Genomic DNA, 19,608 nt, shown 5'->3' on the forward strand with positions numbered 1-19,608 from the left:
TGTTTCTCTAGTCTATGGATTCAGCTGTCACATTTTCCCCTTTAATGCATCTAATAGGTTGCAGCAAAGCAACGTGATCCCTAATGAGATGGCACTTAAAGCTGATAGGGAATGTACCAAGAAAGGGAAAACTAAAGAAATGCAAAGCTTAAAGAAGAAGATAGAAGACAGAAAAGTATTTTCCTATGGTCCACCCACTGCAGAAAAAATGGTGTTACTTTTTCCTTTGTTATTTTTTTAGTGAGAATATATATACACACTTAACAAAGGCAATTACATGGAATTTTTGTAATTTATTATTACAAGATGTATATCTATAGATATTAATATAAATTTTGTTCTTTTATATTTTAGATTTTGTGTGTGGTTAGCAGACAGTCCTATTAATCTAATTTCCCATTTTATCACAGTCATCATTTCTTTGCAGTCAGTGGGATTACTGAAATTGTACTAGAGAAACTTCTAGGTATATGTGTTAGGCCCAGTATTTTTTTTGTAGTTGAAATTATAGTTGAAATTTAAACCTACCCAACAAAAGACTACAATAGCAGCAAGGAAATATCTTTATTTTTTCCTGTCCTAATGAATTATTTACATAGCATTATTTTGCTTGTATAGTTTGTTTTGCTGAAATTGTAGTATGATAAACATCATCATAAAAATAACTAGTAAAATTATTCCAATCCTTTTGTGCAAGAATTAAGATTTATATGATAATTTTTCTTAGGAGCTGCCTTGTTAAAATAAGGTGACTGCTTCCAACTGCTTATGTTATTCCATATCATTTAATAGATTCCTTACTGCTGAGTGGGACTCTAAAAATTTAATTCCTTAGTACTGTTTATAGTTGGAACATAGGGACTCAACTGGAAGTAGTTCGAAATTGCTTAGGTTCTGTGTTTTCAGCAGTAGACTAGATCATTATGTTGTCATACTATGCCTGCCTTTGACTTGATCATCAGCAGCACTTTGAAAACTAGCTTTCAGTGTCTCCAACTGGATGCTGCATGTCACTTCTTGTTTCAAAAATTCTAGCCTGATCAGTGTGTCTTTACTCCTTAATGAGAGCAGCAAGGATGATCTTTAATGCTGTTATTTTCCTCATTTTATCCAATTATTCATATCCATTGTGCTTTCATTTGTTGCTTTTATTTGCATTTGTTGTAAGTTTTCAGCATCCCTTGCTTTGTGTACTTGGATCTGCAGGCTAAGCATGATGGATTTGCATGTCTTTATGTTCAGTGAAAGTGTCCATGTGTCATCAAGTATTTGTTTCATCTCACTGCCTTACAACAAAGCTTAACACAAGCAATCACAATATTAATGCTGTTCTAAGAAATAATTGCAGAGGCATTCTGCTTTTAAAAGGTAAGAAAGAGGTATTTTCTTCTAATGTCTTTGAGATAAGGCAGTCCTACTCTTAATTTTGCCAGGGAGCTTTTGAAGTCTCTCATTTCTGCAAGCTGGATTGTACTCTACTATTCCTATTATTTTTATCTCTTTATGTGCCTTATGGAGGTTTGTGTTTTGATGGCCTAGAAGGCTTTAGTGCCTATAATGTAAAAATCATTCAGGGAGACTGAAGAAGAATCTCTGCTGCTCCTCTGTATTATAAATTACGTCTGTGTTTATTTAAGATGATATTAGGCAGCTTGCATTTGGCAAAGTAGGAGCCTTTCAGAGAAACTTCTTACGAGACTTTGGCAATCATGCTGTCATTAACTGGAAAGTCATTACTGTATCTGTAATCTCTACGTATTTCTATTGTGCTCATTGCAAACTTTTCTATATACTGTCCATAAAAAAAAACATACCTGTATTTTTCACATATGGGAATGTGCTATTTTGCAAGATTTCAAAAAATTGATCTTCTTGTAGAAGTATACAGTGCACACTTAAGAAGAAACAATGCTTTTTGTCTTATCCATGTTTTCCTACCTACATTCCTCCACACAGTGAGAAAACATCAGGTTCAGTCCAAGCTGGTTATTTTCCAAGTGCAAGTAATCTTGTGCTGCCTTAAACTACACTTTCTCTTTCTGCTATTCAGGAGAGAGTGATCATGAAGGTATGCTCAGTGAGCATGATCCACGCACTCAGAGTAAGGTGGAGGTTGTGGACAGGTAGGCAGTCGTTGCTCTACAAATTTCTCTGGAATTCTTAGTAACTTCCCTGAAAAGAAGGCTTATTCTGTGTGTGCGTGCAAACGGGGTAAGTGAGCAGAGCCTTGTAAACGCAGTGGAAAGGATTTTTTGCTGTCATTGTTGTCAGTCTACTCACTACCTCCATCCTGTGGCTTACCCAAAACACTCCACATCTGTATGTTTATATTGGTATGTCTGTTGAGATCCAAGTAGACAAGAAAAATGGTATTTTCACTAACTGGTTATATTTCTTTGCAAAAATATCTATGATGTGCTATTTTTTGCTTAAAGAAATCATCAGATGCTCTCAAAAAAAGGGGTGAACTATAATGTAAGGTAGGTTATGATTAACAGAGTTGTCTTTATTCAATGTGTATTGTTTTCTCTGGGGCACTGAATGCAGAGCCACAGTGTATTATATAAAGCCACACTATAACACAAATGTTAAAGCTTCTGGACTATATTATTTGGCAGAGATACTGGGAAGGAAAAGATAAGGGAACAATCATTAAAGAAGCTTTTGACATGCTTTTTAAGGATATAAATGAACTGGAACCTGTGTTGTTTTCTGACTACATCAAATGCTTGTTGTGAAGAAAAGAAACTGTTTACTTGATAATGATATTAGCAGTGCTCTAAATTGCTTTGCTTATGCTTACATTATGAAACAAGTAGTAGTTATTCCTTTCTAACCAATCAGAGTATCACAGAATCGTTTAGGTTGGAAAAGACCTTTGAGATCATTGAGACCAATCTTTAATTTAGGACTACCAAGTCTACCACTAAACAATCTCACTAACACCACATCTACACGTCTTATATACCTACAGGGATGATGACTGAACCCTTCCCTGGGCAGCCAGTTCCAATGCTTGACAGCCCTTTTGGAGAAGACTTTTTTCCTAATACTCAGTTTAAACCTTCCCTGGTGCAACTTGAGGCAATTTCTTCTTGTCTGGTCACTTGTAAATTGGGAGAAGAGTCCGACACCCACCTCACTAGAACCTCCTTTCAGGTTGTTGTACAGAGTGATAAGGTCCCCCCAAGCCGCATTTTCTCCAGGATAAACCCCAGTTCCCTCAGCCATAAGACTTGTATTCTCCAGACCATTCATCAGCTTCATTGCCCTTCTCCGAACCTGCTCCAGCACCTTAATGTCTCTCTTGTAGTGAGGGGCCCAGAACTGAGCACAGTAAGGCATTTGATACTGTCTTCCACAGCATTCTCATAGATAAGCTAAGGAAGTGTGGGCTTGATGATCAGGTAGTGAAGTGGATCAAGAACTGGTTGAAAGGAAGAAGGCAGAGAGTTGTGGTCAATGGGGCAGAATCTAGCTGGAGGTCTGTGAGCAGTGGAGTCCCTCAGGGGTCGGTGGTGGGACCAGTGCTGTTTAATATTTTCATCAACGACCTGGATGAGGGAACTGAGTGTACCCTCAGCAAGTTCGCTGATGACACTAAACTGGCAGGAGTGGCTGACATACCAGAAGGCTGTGTTGCCATTCAGCGAGACCTGGACAGGCTGGAGAGTTGGGCAGGGAGAAACTTGATGAAATTCAACAAGGGCAAGTGTAGAGTCTTGCGTCTGGAGAAGAACAACCCCATGTACCAGTACAGGTTGGGGGTTGACCTGCTGGAAAGGAGTGAAAGGGAAAGGGACCTGGGGGTCCTGGTGGACAGGAGGATGACCATGAGCCAGCAATGTGCCCTTGTGGCCAAGAAGGCAAATGGCATCCTAGGGTGCATTAGAAAGGGTGTGGTTAGTAGGGCAAGAGAGGTTCTCCTCCCCCTCTACTCTGCCTTGGTGAGGCCACATCTGGAATCTTGCGTTCAGTTCTGGGGCCCTCAGTTCAAGAAGGACAGGGAATTGCTTGAAAGAGTCCAGCACAGAGCCACAAAGATGATGAAGGGAGTGGAACACCTGCCTTATGAGGAGAGGCTGAGGGAGCTGGGTCTCTTTAGCTTGGAAGAGACTGAGGGGTGACCTCATCAATGTTTACAAATATGTAAAGGGTGGATGTCAGGATGATGGAGCTAGCCTTTTTTCATTGATGTCCAGTGACAGGATAAGGGGCAATGGATGTAAACTGGAGCATAGGAGGTTCCATGTGAACATCAGGAAGAACTTCTTTACTGTAAGAGTGAGAGAGCACTGGAACAGGTTGCCCAGGGAGGTTGTGGAGTCTCCTGCGTTGGAGATATTCAAGGCCCACCTGGACAAGCTCCTGTGTGATGTACTCTAGGTTACCCTGCTCTTGCAGGGGGGTTGGACTAGATGATCTTTTGAGGTCCCCTCCAACCCTTAGGATTCTGTGATATGAGGTCCGGGCCCACCAGTGCTTAGTACAGGGGGATGATCACTGCCCTGGCCCTGCTGGCCACACTAGTGCTGATACAGGCCAGCTTAGTCTTGTTGCCTGTTCATGCCCAGGCATCTCTGCTCCTCTACACACCCCTGCCTGCTGTACTGGTGTACAGCGTATCCCTGTACCAGCACTGGCTGTGATAGGACTGCTGAGGGAGCCTCTGGGAAAAGATGGGGAGCAGACCTTGGCAAGTGCCAAAAGTTTTCAACATGGAACATGGGCAAAGAGAGGCTGTGAAAGCGCATCTGCTTCCAACAAATGGAGATGTCTCCTTTGGTTAGGAAACACTGTGTGGTAGAGAGAAAAAGGAAAGGCTGAGGAAAGCCTCAGCCTGCAAAAGGCAGAAATAAGTTGGCTACTCTGAGAGGGACACTGAAGTGACATTGCTCTGCACCAGACAAACAGGTTGCTCTAAGTCTGGAGGAACAGATTCCTCTGGTCTATTTTCCTCTTTAATTCTTGTTGAAGGTAGTCTCCACATCTGTCTTGTTGATGGCATTTGTCTGCACCATCTTCCCATGCACCTGCACTCGATAAATGCAGGTGTATCCTGGTCTACCCCAGTTGTTCTGTATGCTGAGTTTCAGAAGTCGAAAGGCTCTGGAGATGCCATTCTGCAAAGAAACCACAGGAAAAAGCAGTGTCACTGCTGGGATGCAAACAGTGAGAGCAGGCTCCACATGTCTTCCTCTGCCAGCCAGACCCCTGCTCTGGGACCAGCTCCTGCTCTGGCTGAGGAAGCAGCTTCTCCCCCCTTCCCTTCTCCCACCCAGGAGGCAAAGGATTCCTGTGCCCCTGCAGAGCAAACAGCTAACCTCAAGAGAGAATGTGGTGGGCAGCTATGGGGACCTGAGGGTCACCTGTGCCAGGAAGCAGGACCAGGGGAGAGCCCTGCTGCCGGAGCACGGTGCTGAGCATCTTCCTCGCCACTGACTGCCCTGCAGGTGCCAACAGGCAGCTCTGGGCACCGCAGGGCTCAGGCCCCTGTCGTGCTAGGGCCTGTCCACTCTCTGCCTGCAAGCGACTTGCTGGCAAACTGGTGTTTCTGCCCTGGCCTCTTGCCCATGCGCACCCACTGTACCTGCAGAGGGAAGGTCTGAGTTGGCTCTATCTGCATGCTGTAGAGGAATGACCCCAGCAGAGTTTCGCCATGGCCTTCCTCATCCAGTCCCTTGGAGACAAATGCACAGGAGAGCAGGTCAGGCTCAAGCAAATGCTCATGCCAGATCTGGGCCAGTGATCATAGAATCATAGAATAGCTAGGGCTGGAAAGGACCTCAAGATCATCTAGTTCCAACCCCCCTGCAATGGGCAGGGACACCTCACACTAAGCCATCTGCACAACACTCCTGCACCTCTGGCACAGTCTGCCACAGAGGGAGACCCACGGGGTTGTGTCTCCTCCTCCAGGCCCTGGAGGTGCTGGGCCAAAACGTGCTGAGCAAGTCTGTGAAATGTCCCCTCTAGAAAGGGCAGTGCTTGGGAGCACACACACATCTCTGCAGATGCGCAGGGAGCAGCAGGTCCTGGTTACAGCTTTACCTGTGGTCACGTCCCAGCCCAGAGCCCAGCACAGACTTACAGAGACAGTGAAATCCTTGGGTGCACTACGGACAGTTGCCAGTGGAGTGGCTATCTTTGAGTAGTACTGTAAGGTGATGGCTGTTGGTTGTAGTTCTGTGGGCAGTCGGATTAGCACTTCGCTCTGAGACTGTTGCATAGGCCAGCAGTACCCTGGGGAAGCATCAGGCTAAAAGCAGAGGGCGAGAGAAGTGAATGTGAGGGCTTCGCTCCCCTGCTTGCAGAAGCACAGGCAGCACTGTGCCCGGGGCTGTGCTTCTGCTGCAGGTGCATGGTGTGCTGGGAAGCAGGCAGAAGCATCTGCTTTATCCAGGGAGCCAAGCCCCGTGTGGGACCTCAGGTGTCAGGCACCAGATCCTTGCCCTGGACCTGAGCAAGACCCCCGGCCAGACAGTAGATGACCCAGGGCTTGGCCCCAACTTGATCCAGAGAGGCAAGAGAAGCAGCACTGACAGTTTCTGCTACTGTACCTGCACAAAGGTTTCTTCAAAGGGTTCACTAAACAGGAACCAAAACACCCTTCTGAGCCATGCAGAGGTGCTGGATGAACTCTGCAGGTCGATGGCAGTCCCTGAGGGCAGAAGAGAGCAGCTGACTGCAACTGGCTCCAGGTGCAAAGGACCTGGTAGCTGCAGGTGACTGCTAAATCATGCCGCAATGGATACTTGGAGGTGCCCCGGGAAACGCAAGGGATCCCTGCACCTGGTGATGGCATCTCTCTCCCAGGCGCACAAAGAGAAGATCTGTGGGTGCTGGGGGACAGTGAGCCTCCACGGCAAGGGCAGCAAACCCAAGCAAGGTCCTGCTGTGTGGACAGCAGAGGGTGATGCAGCCACATGCTTTTATTCTGCAGGAAAGCTCCACGGAGTGGGAAAGGGCAGAAATGCCATCGGGCATGGCCAAGGCAGCAGGGAGGGCTCTGGCAGCAGGGCTGGGCTGAGCCTAAGGGAGCCAGACTGCTACATCATACTCATGGGCCCCGTGGTTTTGTCCCACCTCCCTCTACCTCGGAGAGCAGTGTCTGTAGCATTGCCTGATTTCAGGAACGCCAAGCACGAGCCCAGCACAAGAACTGCCTGGACCCAACGGCTGCCCATACCTGTGCTTTTGAGAGTCCAGTCAGGCACCTCCATGGGGTCAGACATCACCTCTCTCATTTGCTGAGCTTCCTGGGGAAGACACCAAGCAACAGGAAAGCAACCACGTCAGAGCTGTCCACGAGGAAGGCCTCTACAGCGCTAGAGCTCAACTTGCAGCTACTGGCAAGGGAGGGGTGTGGAGGCTGGGACAAGCAGGGCCCCCTGCACCAGGTCCTTCCTGGGCTGGCTGGTGGCCTTTTCCTGCCCAGCCCTCTTTCCAGAATGCAGGATCACCTTCTTTATAGAGCGGATTTCTGCAGCCAGACGTTTCACCTCATCCCTCAGCTGCTGCAGCTCTCCAGCTTGTCCTTTCCACACATCAGGTGTGTTGCTGCAGTCACCAGGAAATTGCATCTTGTCAGATCACTGCCCACCAATGTGAGGAACCTCCAAGCCCAGGAGCAGCACAGACAGTGATGCTCGAGACCCTTTTCTTTCCCTGGTTTACACAAGCACTTCCTTCCCCCTCCAGGTTTAGCAAAAGGCCCAGACAAGAGCAGAAGACATGAGCTCTGGGTGCTGTGCAAGTGAAAGCAAATAGCACAGGCTCATCTGCCCGTGCTAACCCCATCAAACGTGCTGCAGGGCTGCGGAGAGGAGAGGGCTCTTACCACAGTGAACTCAGGTCAGGTGCAGGCTGCCTCTGGAAGGGAAAGGCTCTTGTTGGAGTCCCACAGCAGCTGGGGCTTCCCCGAGCTAGCAGCTCTAGGAAGGCACAGCAGAAGCTGCTGCTGCTGCTTTGGGTCACTGCCTGGCACCAGAGGACTGGGCGATTCACCCACCCACCCATCGCCTGCAGTGCTCCCTGGCAGGACTTTCCTGTCCCACTGACCTGTGGCGCATTCTTTCCAAACAACTGCCAAAGGAGCAGCGAGGTCCCGCACCAGGCACCAGCTGTAACATCACCGAGAGAGTAATTTTATTGCTGTTTCTAAAGATCCCCGTAGTGACACAGTCTCCTCCCACACCAGTGTGGCAAGAGGTTGGCTGAGGATACCACAAAGGGGTGCAGGAGGGGAGGTAGATCCAAGCAGGGACTCTTGCCCTGGGCCTCGGGGTGCTGCACAGCCCTGCTTCCAGGCTTTGCACCCCACTGCTATGCCCCATTTCATCTGCATGCAGCGAAGCACCTTGTGACCTCCCAGATCCACAAAAGTGAGATGCTGTACGGACCACACAGGTCCTCACTGCCTCTGCCTCATGCTGAGGCTCACACCTCACTCCTCTGAGCCTCCATTGGCAGCAGGTAAATACTAACCAAGAGCAGTGAGGCTCATCAAGCAGAAGATCATGAACAGCCTCTCGTTCCTGAAACAGAGAGAGTCCTGGGGTTAGCAGTGCTCAAGGCAGAGCCCTGCCCAGAGGAATTTCTCTTATGAGCTGAACAACAATTTGCAGGGGAACCAGGGGTTCTCCTGGTGGGGAGCACCACCAGATTCCCATCTGATCACCCTGACCCTCTGGCACCCCCGAGCTCCATGTCAGTAACAGACACTTGTACTCACAGGATGGAGATGCCTTTTCTGATGTTTCTCCAAAGGAAGATCACAGCCTTTGCCATTCTGTAAGCAAAGCTGAATACCAGCCCTGGGCAAAGAAATGGGAGAAAAGCCTGAGAAGCTTTCTTGAGGAACCCTGTCTGGGGTATGGCCGACCCCCTGAGAGGAGGTGCGTGCTGGTCCTGCACACTTCCTCCCTGTGGGACAGGGCAGGCTTATGCCCTGGAGGGTGTTGCTTGTTTCTCAACAGAGACCCGGCAGGATCCCCTTGCAGGCAGGGCACTGACAGCAAGGATGGGGCAGGACTGTGCATGAGGCTTCGGGCTCTGTATCTCTACCCCACAGGGGTGTCCCGTGGTTATTATGGTAGCCCCGTGGTTATTACAGACATGATGGCCAGCTCCGTCATGGTCACAAAGGCAAAATGGTCCCAGGCCGCTCCTGGGGCAGGATGATACTGGGTATTGAGGGCTGTTCCCAGATGAGCCAGGCAGGCCTGGTGCAACCATGGGGTGAAAGGCAGCACTGAACTTACGCTCTGTGGCTGCAGCACTGCAGCCGCAGCATGCTGGCTCTTTGCAGCTGGTCCCTTGGTCCTCCTGAGAAGAGGGGCACCTGTGGGAGGGAAAGGGCAGGACACTGTTTGGCACTGCCTTCTTGCCGCATGAGCCAAGGCCCTGGCCACAAGACAGGCCTATGGGCAGAGGGGAGCAGCTGCCCTCCGCCAAAGCCCCCTCTTCCTCCCAGGGCCTCTGCAGCTCCACAGCCAGAGCCCTCCAACAGGAACCTGGGGCTTGGCCCCAGGGACAAGAGGGGCTTTCAGTTGAGCCTCTTCCCCACTAACAGTGGGTTTCCCACTCCCTGGGACAGTTGTGCTGCCCACCGTGCTCGCCAGCTCCTCCATCGTGTCCCCCCAGACCCTGCTTTAGCTCTTGGGGGCCTGACCCTGCAGCTGATGGTCCTTGGAGAAACCTTGTACCTGTTCCTGAGGACCTGAGTGGGCCCAGCTGCACGTCTGTCCCTGCTGCTACTGGCTGTGCGCTGCCCTCTTGGAGAAGCCTTTCTCATCTTGGGGACAAAGGAAGCTCCCCTGCAAGCCTGTCTGTCCTGCTTCTGAAGCAGGAGTGATGCCTGGCTGGGGGAGGGCACTTGGGCAAGAACCCCAAAACAGCTGCCAGGAGGAGAATGCCAGACACGGGCACACAGCCACCAGGACACAGCAAACTCCTACCAGGCAAGAGGTGGTGGCCCAAGTGGTGTAGGAGTCACCTTGACTTCACAGGTTCCTGGCTCCACATGATGTGCAGCCGTGACTGTGACATCACAGGTGAGCAAAGGGAAGGGATACACCTCGCTGCCCACTTAGCACTCTGGCTTACATTTGTGACTAGCCAGTGCCAAAAATACACCAGTGTTTCTCTGGTGCTGACCTGTGCCTGCAGAGCTCAAGGCTTGCTCAGTTTCTCTCTGGGTGTTCCCCATTGAGTAGGCTGTGTGGGTGGGCAAGAGCTGGGGCAGCCAAGCCAAACTGACTTGGCTCCATTCCATGTGAGGTCATGCTTTGAAATAAAGCCTCGGTCTTTGGTCAACCCTGTCAGCTGAAGGTTCCCATGGGGAAGCAAAGGGGTGCTGCCTCTGCGTGACACCAGGCTGGGGATGGGCCGCATGGGGCTTTGGCTTCCTTTGTCCCTCTGTCTCCACATTGTCATGGAGAGCTCCGTTCACCAAAGGAGCCCCAGGAATGTTCCAAGGTGCTGCTGCTTGCTTCCATCCTCAGCGAGAGGCCTGAGCACCCAGGACACCGCAATGACTCCATATGGGATAGCCCATGCACCCCAGTGACTCCTCTGGCGTGAGCCAGCCAATTCCTGTGAATCCATACATCTCCAATTTAGAGAGGCACAGATTTCATGGATTGACTGCTCACTGGATAAGGAATTGGCTGGATGGCTGCACAAAGACAGTTGAGGTCAATGGCTCCATGTCCAACTGGAGACCAGTAATGGGTCGTGTCCCTCAGTGGTCAGTGTTGGGACCAATCCTGTTCAACATCTTTGCTGATGATAATGGAGAGTGGTATTGATGTGCCCTTAGCAATTCTGCCTATTACACCAAGCTGTGTGGTGGGGCTGACACAAGAGGGAAGGGATGTCATCCAGACGGACATGGACAGGCTGGAGAGGTGGGACAGTGCAAACCTCATGAAGTTCAACAAAGCCACGCTCAAGGTCCTGCACCAGGGTTGGGGCAATCCTCCCAGGCACAACTACGGGCTGGGCAGAGACTGGATTGAGAACAAGCCCTGAGGGGAAAGACTTGGGGGTGTTTGTTGACAAGAAGCTCAAAATGACCCCGAAGTGTCCATTCGCAACCCAAACAGCAACCATACGCTGGGCCACATCAAAAGGAGTATGAGCAGCAGGTTGAGGGAGGTGATCCTGCCCCTCTACTCTGCTCTCGTGAGACTCCACCTTGCAGTGCCACATCCAGCTCTGGGGCCCCCAACACAAGAGGTACGTGGACCTGCTCAAGTGAGTCTAGAGGAGTCCAAGAAGATGATCAGAGGGCTGGGGCACCCCTGCTATGGAGACAAGATGAGAGAGTCAGGCTTGTTCAGCCTGGAGAGAGAAGGCTCTGGGGTAGCCTTCCAATACCTAAAGGGGCCTACAAGAAAGTTTGGGAGGGACATTTACAAGGGTCTCTAGAGACAGGACAAGAGAAGATGGTTTTCAACCGAAAGAAGGGAGATTTAGGTTAGATATTAGGAAGAATTTCTTTATTGTAAGGGTGGTGAAGCACTGGCACATGTTGCCCAGTGAAGCTGTGTCTGTCCCACCCTTAGCAGTGGTTAAGGACAGGCTGGATGGGGCTTTGAGCAATCTGGTCAAGTGGAAGGTGGGTGGCAGGGGGGTTGGAATATGATGATCTTTAATGCCCTTTCCAACCCAAACCCTTCCAGAACTCCATAAACTGTCATTAACATCCCTGCTATAAACCACGTTTTTCAGAAAATACAGACTGGAAGCTTCACTCAGTCTCTCTCAAAGGACCCAAGGCTGTGCCACTGCCATAAAGGCTGTCAAACCGGCTGACGTCAAGGCTGGAGATCCCGCCCATTCCCGAAAAGGGTGTCTGAAGGAACCCCCTCCCAGAAACTAACCCGCTGTGGTGCTGGAGGCCCCCAGCTCATCCGCCCCGTCACACTCCGCGATACAGCGATCACGGAGCCGCCACATTGTCGGTCTCGCGCCTCAGCGAGGACTGGGGGTGCCGCCGCTGGACCGGCTCCGGTTAGTCAGACATCGATGCTTTTAAACGTTTTAATCTTCGGTTAAAACTATGAAGGTATGGGGAGCAGAAACAAGAGCAGAGGCAATAGCTACCTCCCTGCTATCAACCGACTCACCTTTCCGGGATCGGCCCGCTCGCTGTTGGGATGAGTGCCACCAGCAGCACCGCCCCTGCTGACGCGAATAACGGTGACAGTGGCCTCTGCTCCGGTCCTGCCCCGCACCTCGCCCCGCCTCCTCCAGCACCGCCCCATAACGGCCGTAACGGCGCCCTTTGACCGCAGTGTTTTCTTGCGCACTTCCTGCGCGCCATCGCGTGTTTGCGGCATGGCGGCCGAGACGCAGTGCCTCAGCTACGCGGGCTGCAACTTCCTGCGGCAGCGCCTGGTGCTGGCCACGCTCAGCGGGCGGCCCATTAAGATTCGCAAGATCCGCGCCAAGGAGGAGGACCCTGGGCTCCGCGGTGAGCGGGGACCCCGGCGGACGCCAGGGGAGAGGTCGGGGGCGGCTGCGGGCGGCCCTGGCACCTCACTGCGGGAAACACCGAGGTGTCGGAGGTGCCGGTGTCTCCTCCGGACGGGCTGCGCTCCCGGCGCGCGCCGCGAGTCGCAGGCGCCGTGTCACCCTAGGCTGTCCTCGTGGGTATCGGGTCTGCGTTTGGGGTGAGGCGCGGGGTATGGAAATGGCCGAGGCCAGGAGTGGGGCGGCCCTCGCCGTGTGTCGAGGGAAGCCGGTGTACTGCGTAGAGACAAACCTGCGGCGGCGGGCCCGCGGCCGTGCCTTCACCCAGGGCCATCTGTCTTCTTCGGCATGATGCGAGGCCCGCTCGCTGTACGGCTGGGTTCTTCAAAGGTGCAGGCACTGCTGGCTCTTCGGCTGTCACTTTAAGTTACTTGCCCAGCGTCAAGCTCCACATCCCTCCTTGTGAGCCCAAGTTCCCACAGTTTAAGTGGATCTGGTTTTATGCTTCAATTTTTAACTGGTGTTTGGCGATACAGCAGTAAAGGTGAAACATGTGAAATTCATTTAGTTCTTATTTTTGAAAGTTGCTGACACTCTGGACCCTTCGAGGGAAACCTTGTGTAGGGAGTACCTTCTTCTTTCCCACACAGGACCTTTGGCACCCCAGAGCAAATGTGCTCGTTAAACTGAAGTAAGGAGACAGTAGCATAGAGGTTGAGGAAGAAACATCATTGTGAAGCTCAGTTATTTTTTGGGCAAGATACAAAATCACAAGGACGAGCATAAATACTACTCTGCTTCTTGAGGAGGCTTCCGTTCATACATAGGAATTCTTACTTTCAAAACATTCGTGTGTGCTTTCTCTAACATTTGCCATGACCCAAAGTATTTATTATTACCATGGGAAGTTTGATGGCTTTAAAAGTTATAGGGTTTGCCATGTGTTTTTTTTAAAAAAACGTGTTTGAATTGCCTTTTTTCATATATGGGTTAAAGTGTAAACTGTAACTCTAACAGAAGAATAATAACAGGCCCTGACCTGTGTTGATGATTCAGCATGCAGTTCTCTCTGCTTTTCGTGACTGGAATGTCTGCAATGAAAACTCTAATACAGGTTTGGTTGCCAAAAGAGAGAGATGTATTCACAAGGAGGCAGTCTTGTGCTAGAAGAGATCTCAGCACTGTCATATAAACTTTGGGTTTAGAAATTATCCTGACAGAGAGAAGAACCAGCATTGTGTGACCGGGCCCTCAATCGTATTATGCAAATACTAAAAAACTAGTTTCTGCAGGTAGGTCTGTGGTCAAAATTGTCAGCTTGTATCACTCATTGCATTCTGGGTAGAGGAGTGTCACATCTAGGGGCGCTCCAGTTGATTTGAGATGCCTATGAGCATGGAAGCTCAAATTAACATGTCTGATATTACAGCTAATTGCCTTTTCACATGTGGTAGAATTATACCATAGCAGGTTGAGAGTGAGGGTAGCCCTACTGTCACAAAAAGCAGGGAAGGGAAAATATATAAGTGTTGTGTTGAAGTTTCTTATTGTTTTCCCAGGAATAAGTTTAAGGCACTCTAAAATGTCTTTGTTCTACTCCTTAGATTTTGAAGCCAGTTTTATTCGCCTGATTGACAAAGTGACCAATGGTTCTCGGATTGAAATAAACCAGACAGGTGAGATCTGTAGTCTTTAGCTCTTCTGGTCTTCTGGCCTTTTATCAGTTCCTGCAGTTAAAGTTTCAGCTTGGCAGAGGTAGGTGTTCCGATGTCACTAACTGAAAAGATCAGAAATAACCAAGCTGAGAAGTTGTTTATTGATTGGTTGCATCCAGGAAGAGCAGTGCTCCCTGCCCATGGCAGGGGGTTTGGAACTAGATGATCTTAAGGTCCTTTCCAACCCTAACTATTCTATAATTCTATGAAAACGCAGAGTTAAAAAAACTGTATTGACTAAGAACAAAAATTAATACTTTATTTGGTATGCATGATTCTGTAGTGGCAGAAGGTCTCTCTGAACCAGAACAGATTTTTGTAGAAGGCAGTATTTGACTTCTAGAAAGGTAAACTTTGAAGCAAGACTGTTTGCCTAGGCATACTCAGAAAAGGGGTTGATTTGAGTGAGAAGCATCCCACATAAAAATCTCATCTGGTTCTAGTCCTTTTCTGGGTTGATGGGCTGGTTGGTTAGTTGATTGGGTTTTGTGTTGTGGGGGGTCTTTTTGTTTCTTTGTGATTTTGTTTTTTGTGGGTTTTTTTGGTAAGGATTTTAAGGATTGTGGTTAGTCAGTAAAGCAGATGAACTACCACCAGATATGCTGAGACCATGATGACTTGATAGTCTGGTGAATATTTAGCTGCTGTGGGGAATAATACCTGCTTGTATCAGCATTTTGGAAATGGCTAAGAGACCCTTGAGTTTTGGGGAGATGAGGGAAAAAAGACATGTGAGACAGACAGACACACATTGGTCTGTTTATTAACTGCAGACAGAAATAGCCTGCTGGAAGTGCTACCATCTGTCATAAATTCTTCTGTTTGCAATTTGTTTGTATACATCTTTGCAAATTGTCTTTATGCTGTAGTGAATGCAAGCATGCTGGTAGTGCTCTCATTTATTTTGCTCGCCTGGTGTCTTCCACAGGTACTACCCTGTATTATCAGCCTGGTCTTCTGTATGGTGGCTCAGTGGAACATGACTGCAGCCCCACTCGTGGTATTGGCTACTATTTGGAAAGCCTGGTCTGCTTGGCACCCTTCATGAAGCATCCATTGAAGATTGTCCTGAGGGGAGTAACAAATGACCAAGTAGATCCTTCGGTATGTAATAAAATTTAAGTAACAGAGAAGGATTTCTGCCTTAAAAATATACATTAGGAAGAAATGTTTAGAATATGATACATTTTATCATCCCTCATACACAGAATTCTCCAGTGCATCTGCCTACTGTATCTGCCAGCAAACTCTGTATCAAACAAGCATCTGCTAAATTGTTCCCTTTCTGCATCACCTCCACACTGCAGTTTGTAATCCAGCTTTTGACTTCTAGTTCTATACTCTTCTGTCCTTTACCGTGGAAGCTCCCTTTAAATGCAGTGTGAGGCCATGCCACTAGTTTGCTTTTCCTGTTCTGTTAGAAATTAGATGGGTTGTTTTTCCTGCCCCACATGTTTATTTACTGTAAAAAGAGGAAATTGTCCTTAAGATTTGGGTGTGACAAGGCAGGAATTTTTCCCTTTTGTTGGATGCTGGACATGGTTATACCATGCTGCTGTGAAGCCTTCTTTCTGTTAGAAACAGGTATCACATGACAATTATAAAATTACAATAGCAAAAATATGTAATCACTTTGACTCTTTAGAAGAACTCTAGAAGGTGTGGTAGATCAAATTACTTTGAAACTGCTAAGGGGAGTAGCTTGAGAAAGGACGCCTGTAACACTGGAGCAGAGCCGGGGGAGATCAGCATCCAGAAGCCTCACCACAGAACAGCAAGAGCCACTGAGGGGGGAGCCTCAAGTCCTCGACAGGACTTGCTCAAGAGCTCAGCTACCGCGAGGAGGTGACTCACCAGGGCGGAGACAGGAGGAGTGGCACCAGCTGTGAGTGGTTAAAAATCTACCCAGGGAGCACGGCGACCAGGAGCGTGGTGAACAGAGTGGGCGAACAGAGCGGGTCGAGGCAGTTTGCGGGCAGTTTGCGCAGGCAGGTGAGCAGGATGGTGAGCACTTGCCATATGACCAGGGTCCGGTCTGGGGGCTCTGCCCTGGTCGCCCCGGTGGTGGCCAGCATAGGCACCCAGACAGAGCTGGTAAGTGGGGAGGCTGCAGTGCAGAGCTTGGAGTGTAGAGAGTGCCTGCACTGGTCTGGTGAGGGAAAGGTGCAGAATGGGCAGGGTTGCGCTCGCTGCTCCCTGATGGAAGTCCTCCTGCAGCAGGTGGCCGAGCTACGGGATGTTGTCAGTAAGCTGCAAGATGTCAGGGAAGCTGAGAGGAAGCAGGACTGCTTGCTCCAGGACCAAACAGCAGAGGGGCCTCAAGCTTCCCCTCTAACTCATGAAGGAAAGAAGGAAGCTGTTGATCAGGGAAGCTGGGAATTAGTAACAAAAAAAAACCACAAAAGGAGGAAGAGAGCAATTAAAAGCAAGAGGCTTCTTCCTAAATCTGCTGTACCCACCCAGAACCGCTTTGCTGTCCTGCAGGGGGTTGATGAGGAAATGCACTTGCATCAGAAACAGTCGGCTGGTGCGCTGGTACAGAAGATATTTACTGGTGCCGCCAGGAAAAAGCAGCAGGTTGTAGTAGTAGGGGACTCTGCCTTGAAAGGGACAGAAGCGCTCATCTGTCGGCCTGACTCGGTTGCAAGGGAGGTGTGTTGCCTACCTGGGGCACGGATCAGGGATATTGCGGAGAGGCTGCCTGCTCTAGTAAGTCCCATGGGCTATTACCTGCTTCTGGTGATACATGTGGGTGCTAGGGATATAGATAGTAGTAGCCTGAGGAGTATAAAGAAGGACTACAGAGCTCTGGGAGAGGTGGTCAGGGGTTCTGGAGCTCAGATAGTCTTTTCGACAGTTCTCCAAGACACGGGAGGACCTTCCAAAGGCAAGGAGGATTGGACAGGTTAATAAATGGTTAAAAGGGTGGTGTCATAGTCAAGAGTTTGGGTGTCTTGGACATGGGGCCCACATTTGTAGGCCAGGCCTGCTGGGGGCTGGTGGAACTGCTCTGATAAAGAAAGGGAAGAGTGGCTTTGCTGGGAGGCTTGCCAGACTTGTCAAGGATGCTTTAAACTAGTTGTGTTGGGGGAGGGGAGCATCATTCCATCCCAACACACCCAGTCAGTTGCCAGCACCTATAATAAATACTCTGAGCAATGTAGTAATATTCTAGCCGCTCCAGCCACTGAGCTGGCTTCATTTGGAGCTCGGATCAGATGCCTCTGTACAAATGCCCGTAGCATGGGGAATAAACAAGAGGAATTAGAGATGTGGGCACATCTACGGGGCTATGATATAATAAGCATCACCAAAACATGGTGGGATGGCTCCTTTGACTGGAGTGTTGGAATGGAAGGTTATAGGCTTTTTAGAAAAGACAGGCCCAGTAGGAGGGGAGGGGGAGTTGCCCTTTATGTTAGGGATAGGCTGGAGAGTATGGAACTCTGTCTGGGGACAGGTGATCAGTTAACAGAAAGTTTGTGGGCCAGGAGTAAGGGGAAATCAGTGACGGGACACATTACTGTGGGGATATGTTACAGACCGCCTGATCAAGAGGAACCTGTGGATGAAGAACTCTACAGACAAATAGGAAAAGCCTCACACTCGCAGGCCCTTGTTCTCATGGGGGACTTCAACCACCCTGACATCTGTTGGGGCGACGGTACGGCCCGGCACAAGCAATCCAGGAGGTTTCTTGATTGTGTGGAAGACAACTTCCTCCTGCAAGCAATAAAGGAGCTGACGAGGAGAGGTGCCCTGCTTGACCTCGTGCTCACCAACAGGGAAGGGCTCATTGGAAATGTGACTCTCCAGGGAAGTCTTGGATGCAGTGATCACGAGATGGTTGAATTTGAGGTCCTCAAGACAGTGAGAAGAGCGTGCAGTGAGCTCACTGCCCTGGACTTCAAGAGAGCAGACTTTGGCCTCTTCAGGAACCTGCTCAGCAAGGTTCCATGGGATATAGCCCTAGAGGGCAGGGGGGCCCAAGACTCCTGGTTAACATTCAAGGATCACCTGCTACAAGCTCAGGAGTGTTGCTCAGGTTGGACCTTGGTGATAGCAGTGTGTGAGTGATACATCCTAAATGAGTGAGAGGGATTCTGCTTTGACTCATGCTTGCCAGTAGGAGATGTGACTTTTGAGTACCTGCCTGAACTGTTCACTGGCAGGCTATGTCTGCATTATGTTTTTCTGTGTGACTGCTTGTCATGATTTAAAACCAAACTGCACAGCTCATCAACTCACTCCCCCCCCCATCGCTCCCACATCCTGGGTATGACGTGCTATGGTATGGAATACCTCTTTGGCTAGCCTGGGTCAGGTGTTTTGTCTCTCCTTCCTCCCCTCCTTCCCTGGCAGAGCATGAGGCTCAGAAAGTCCTTGGACAAACCAAACATTTGAGCAGTAACTCAAAACATACTTGCTATCAGCAACCATTCCCAGCCCGAAAGTCAAAACACAGCACTGCACTAGCTACCAAGAAGGAGAAAAAATGACTGCTATTGCTCAAGCCAGAACACTGCTGATGATACCTGACCATGGAGAGTTTGTGGGACCAGCCAGGTGGGATTGGAGTAAAGAGTTGCGGCAGTTTCCAGTTTCTCCATGTAAAATGTATGTGCAGGTCTTTGTGAAGTACCTTTCTGAAGGCAGTGGAGGTGGCGTGCAAATAATAGCTCTTAGTTAACTTTCCTTCTCTACATACTGTTATCCTGACAGATGCATAAACCTGGCTTTACAATAATTGTTCTTAATGTTTGAGTTTGCGAATGTTGAAGTTTTTATGCAGCTATTCCGTGGGTCTTTCAACTGAAATTATTTTCATGCTGGCTTTTTTTTTTAACTCATTGTAGATATCTGTAGAAGGAGCAAAGTTTGTATTTACAGTAGTTTGTGAACAAGCAATGTCTATGGGACTTAGCAAGTGGCTGGTATTTGTAGTGAGGTCTTTGGTGGTTTGGTGCATTTGCTTTGGTACAACTTGGTGTTGTGTAGTCCAACTGCCCTTCAAGGAGAGCTGGAGAATGATTTTATGGCTGAATGTAGGGAATACGGTTTTAGGTCTCAGTTCTTTTATTTCCTTGTGTCTTCCAGTGAAGTACTTCTGCCTGACCTCCCACTTGTCTACTATGCAGACCAGCCATCTCCACTTCTTAAATACTTCTCTATTTAGAAGGCTGCAGATTTGGAATAGAGACAGTCTCTTATTATGTGTCTGTTACTTCATAAGTATCATACCTGGAATTTGTCTGAGGCCTAAAGCTGTGACAAGTCTTGAAATTTTTGGAGACAGATAAAGCAGACTCAAGATTAATCCAGCTTCCTAATACTAATGCAGCATGACTTCTCCAGAGATACAGACTTCAGTCCAAAGAATTGGAAAAGCAGAAATGAAGGAGGGAAAGGCAGT

General features: G+C 49.1%; 2 protein-coding genes across 2 annotated transcripts in view; one reads left to right on the forward strand and one right to left on the reverse strand.

Moving 5' to 3' along the window:
* Window positions 1–4,361: 4,361 nt before the first annotated feature.
* On the reverse strand, window positions 4,362–12,331 carry LOC117437913 (sperm-associated antigen 4 protein-like). The gene is made up of 12 exons (XM_034072713.1): window positions 12,135–12,331; window positions 9,264–9,343; window positions 8,735–8,816; window positions 8,488–8,537; window positions 8,062–8,123; window positions 7,841–7,872; window positions 7,464–7,560; window positions 7,190–7,259; window positions 6,561–6,661; window positions 6,092–6,259; window positions 5,591–5,680; window positions 4,362–5,123 (listed from the first exon to the last, which is right to left on the reverse strand). The coding sequence occupies exons 1-12, from the start codon at window positions 12,329–12,331 to the stop codon at window positions 4,962–4,964; spliced, it is 1,191 nt and encodes a 396-aa protein (XP_033928604.1). The 3' UTR covers window positions 4,362–4,961.
* RCL1 (RNA terminal phosphate cyclase like 1) overlaps window positions 12,329–19,608 on the forward strand; it is a 28,137-nt gene continuing 20,857 nt past the window's right edge. Inside the window, exons 1-3 of the mRNA XM_005155003.3 lie at window positions 12,329–12,481; window positions 14,085–14,156; window positions 15,124–15,299. Of these exons, the coding sequence (XP_005155060.1) occupies window positions 12,346–12,481; window positions 14,085–14,156; window positions 15,124–15,299 (384 nt within the window). The 5' untranslated portion in view covers window positions 12,329–12,345. The remainder of the gene's footprint in view (window positions 12,482–14,084; window positions 14,157–15,123; window positions 15,300–19,608) is intronic.

This window comes from Melopsittacus undulatus, chromosome Z (genome assembly GCF_012275295.1).
Source record: "Melopsittacus undulatus isolate bMelUnd1 chromosome Z, bMelUnd1.mat.Z, whole genome shotgun sequence".
NCBI classification, from domain to species: Eukaryota; Metazoa; Chordata; class Aves; order Psittaciformes; family Psittaculidae; genus Melopsittacus; species Melopsittacus undulatus.

Bases quoted from the DNA above. Each gene is read 5' to 3' on its own strand.
- LOC117437913 (XM_034072713.1), bottom strand. From the start codon at position 12,331: ATGGCGCGCAGGAAGTGCGCAAGAAAACACTGCGGTCAAAGGGCGCCG. The intron at 8,817-9,263 runs GTAAGTTCAGTG...TTCTTTGCCCAG, and splicing joins CAGTGCTGCAGCCACAGAGC to GGCTGGTATTCAGCTTTGCT. The intron at 7,561-7,840 runs GTAAGAGCCCTC...TGGTGACTGCAG, and splicing joins CCTGACCTGAGTTCACTGTG to CAACACACCTGATGTGTGGA.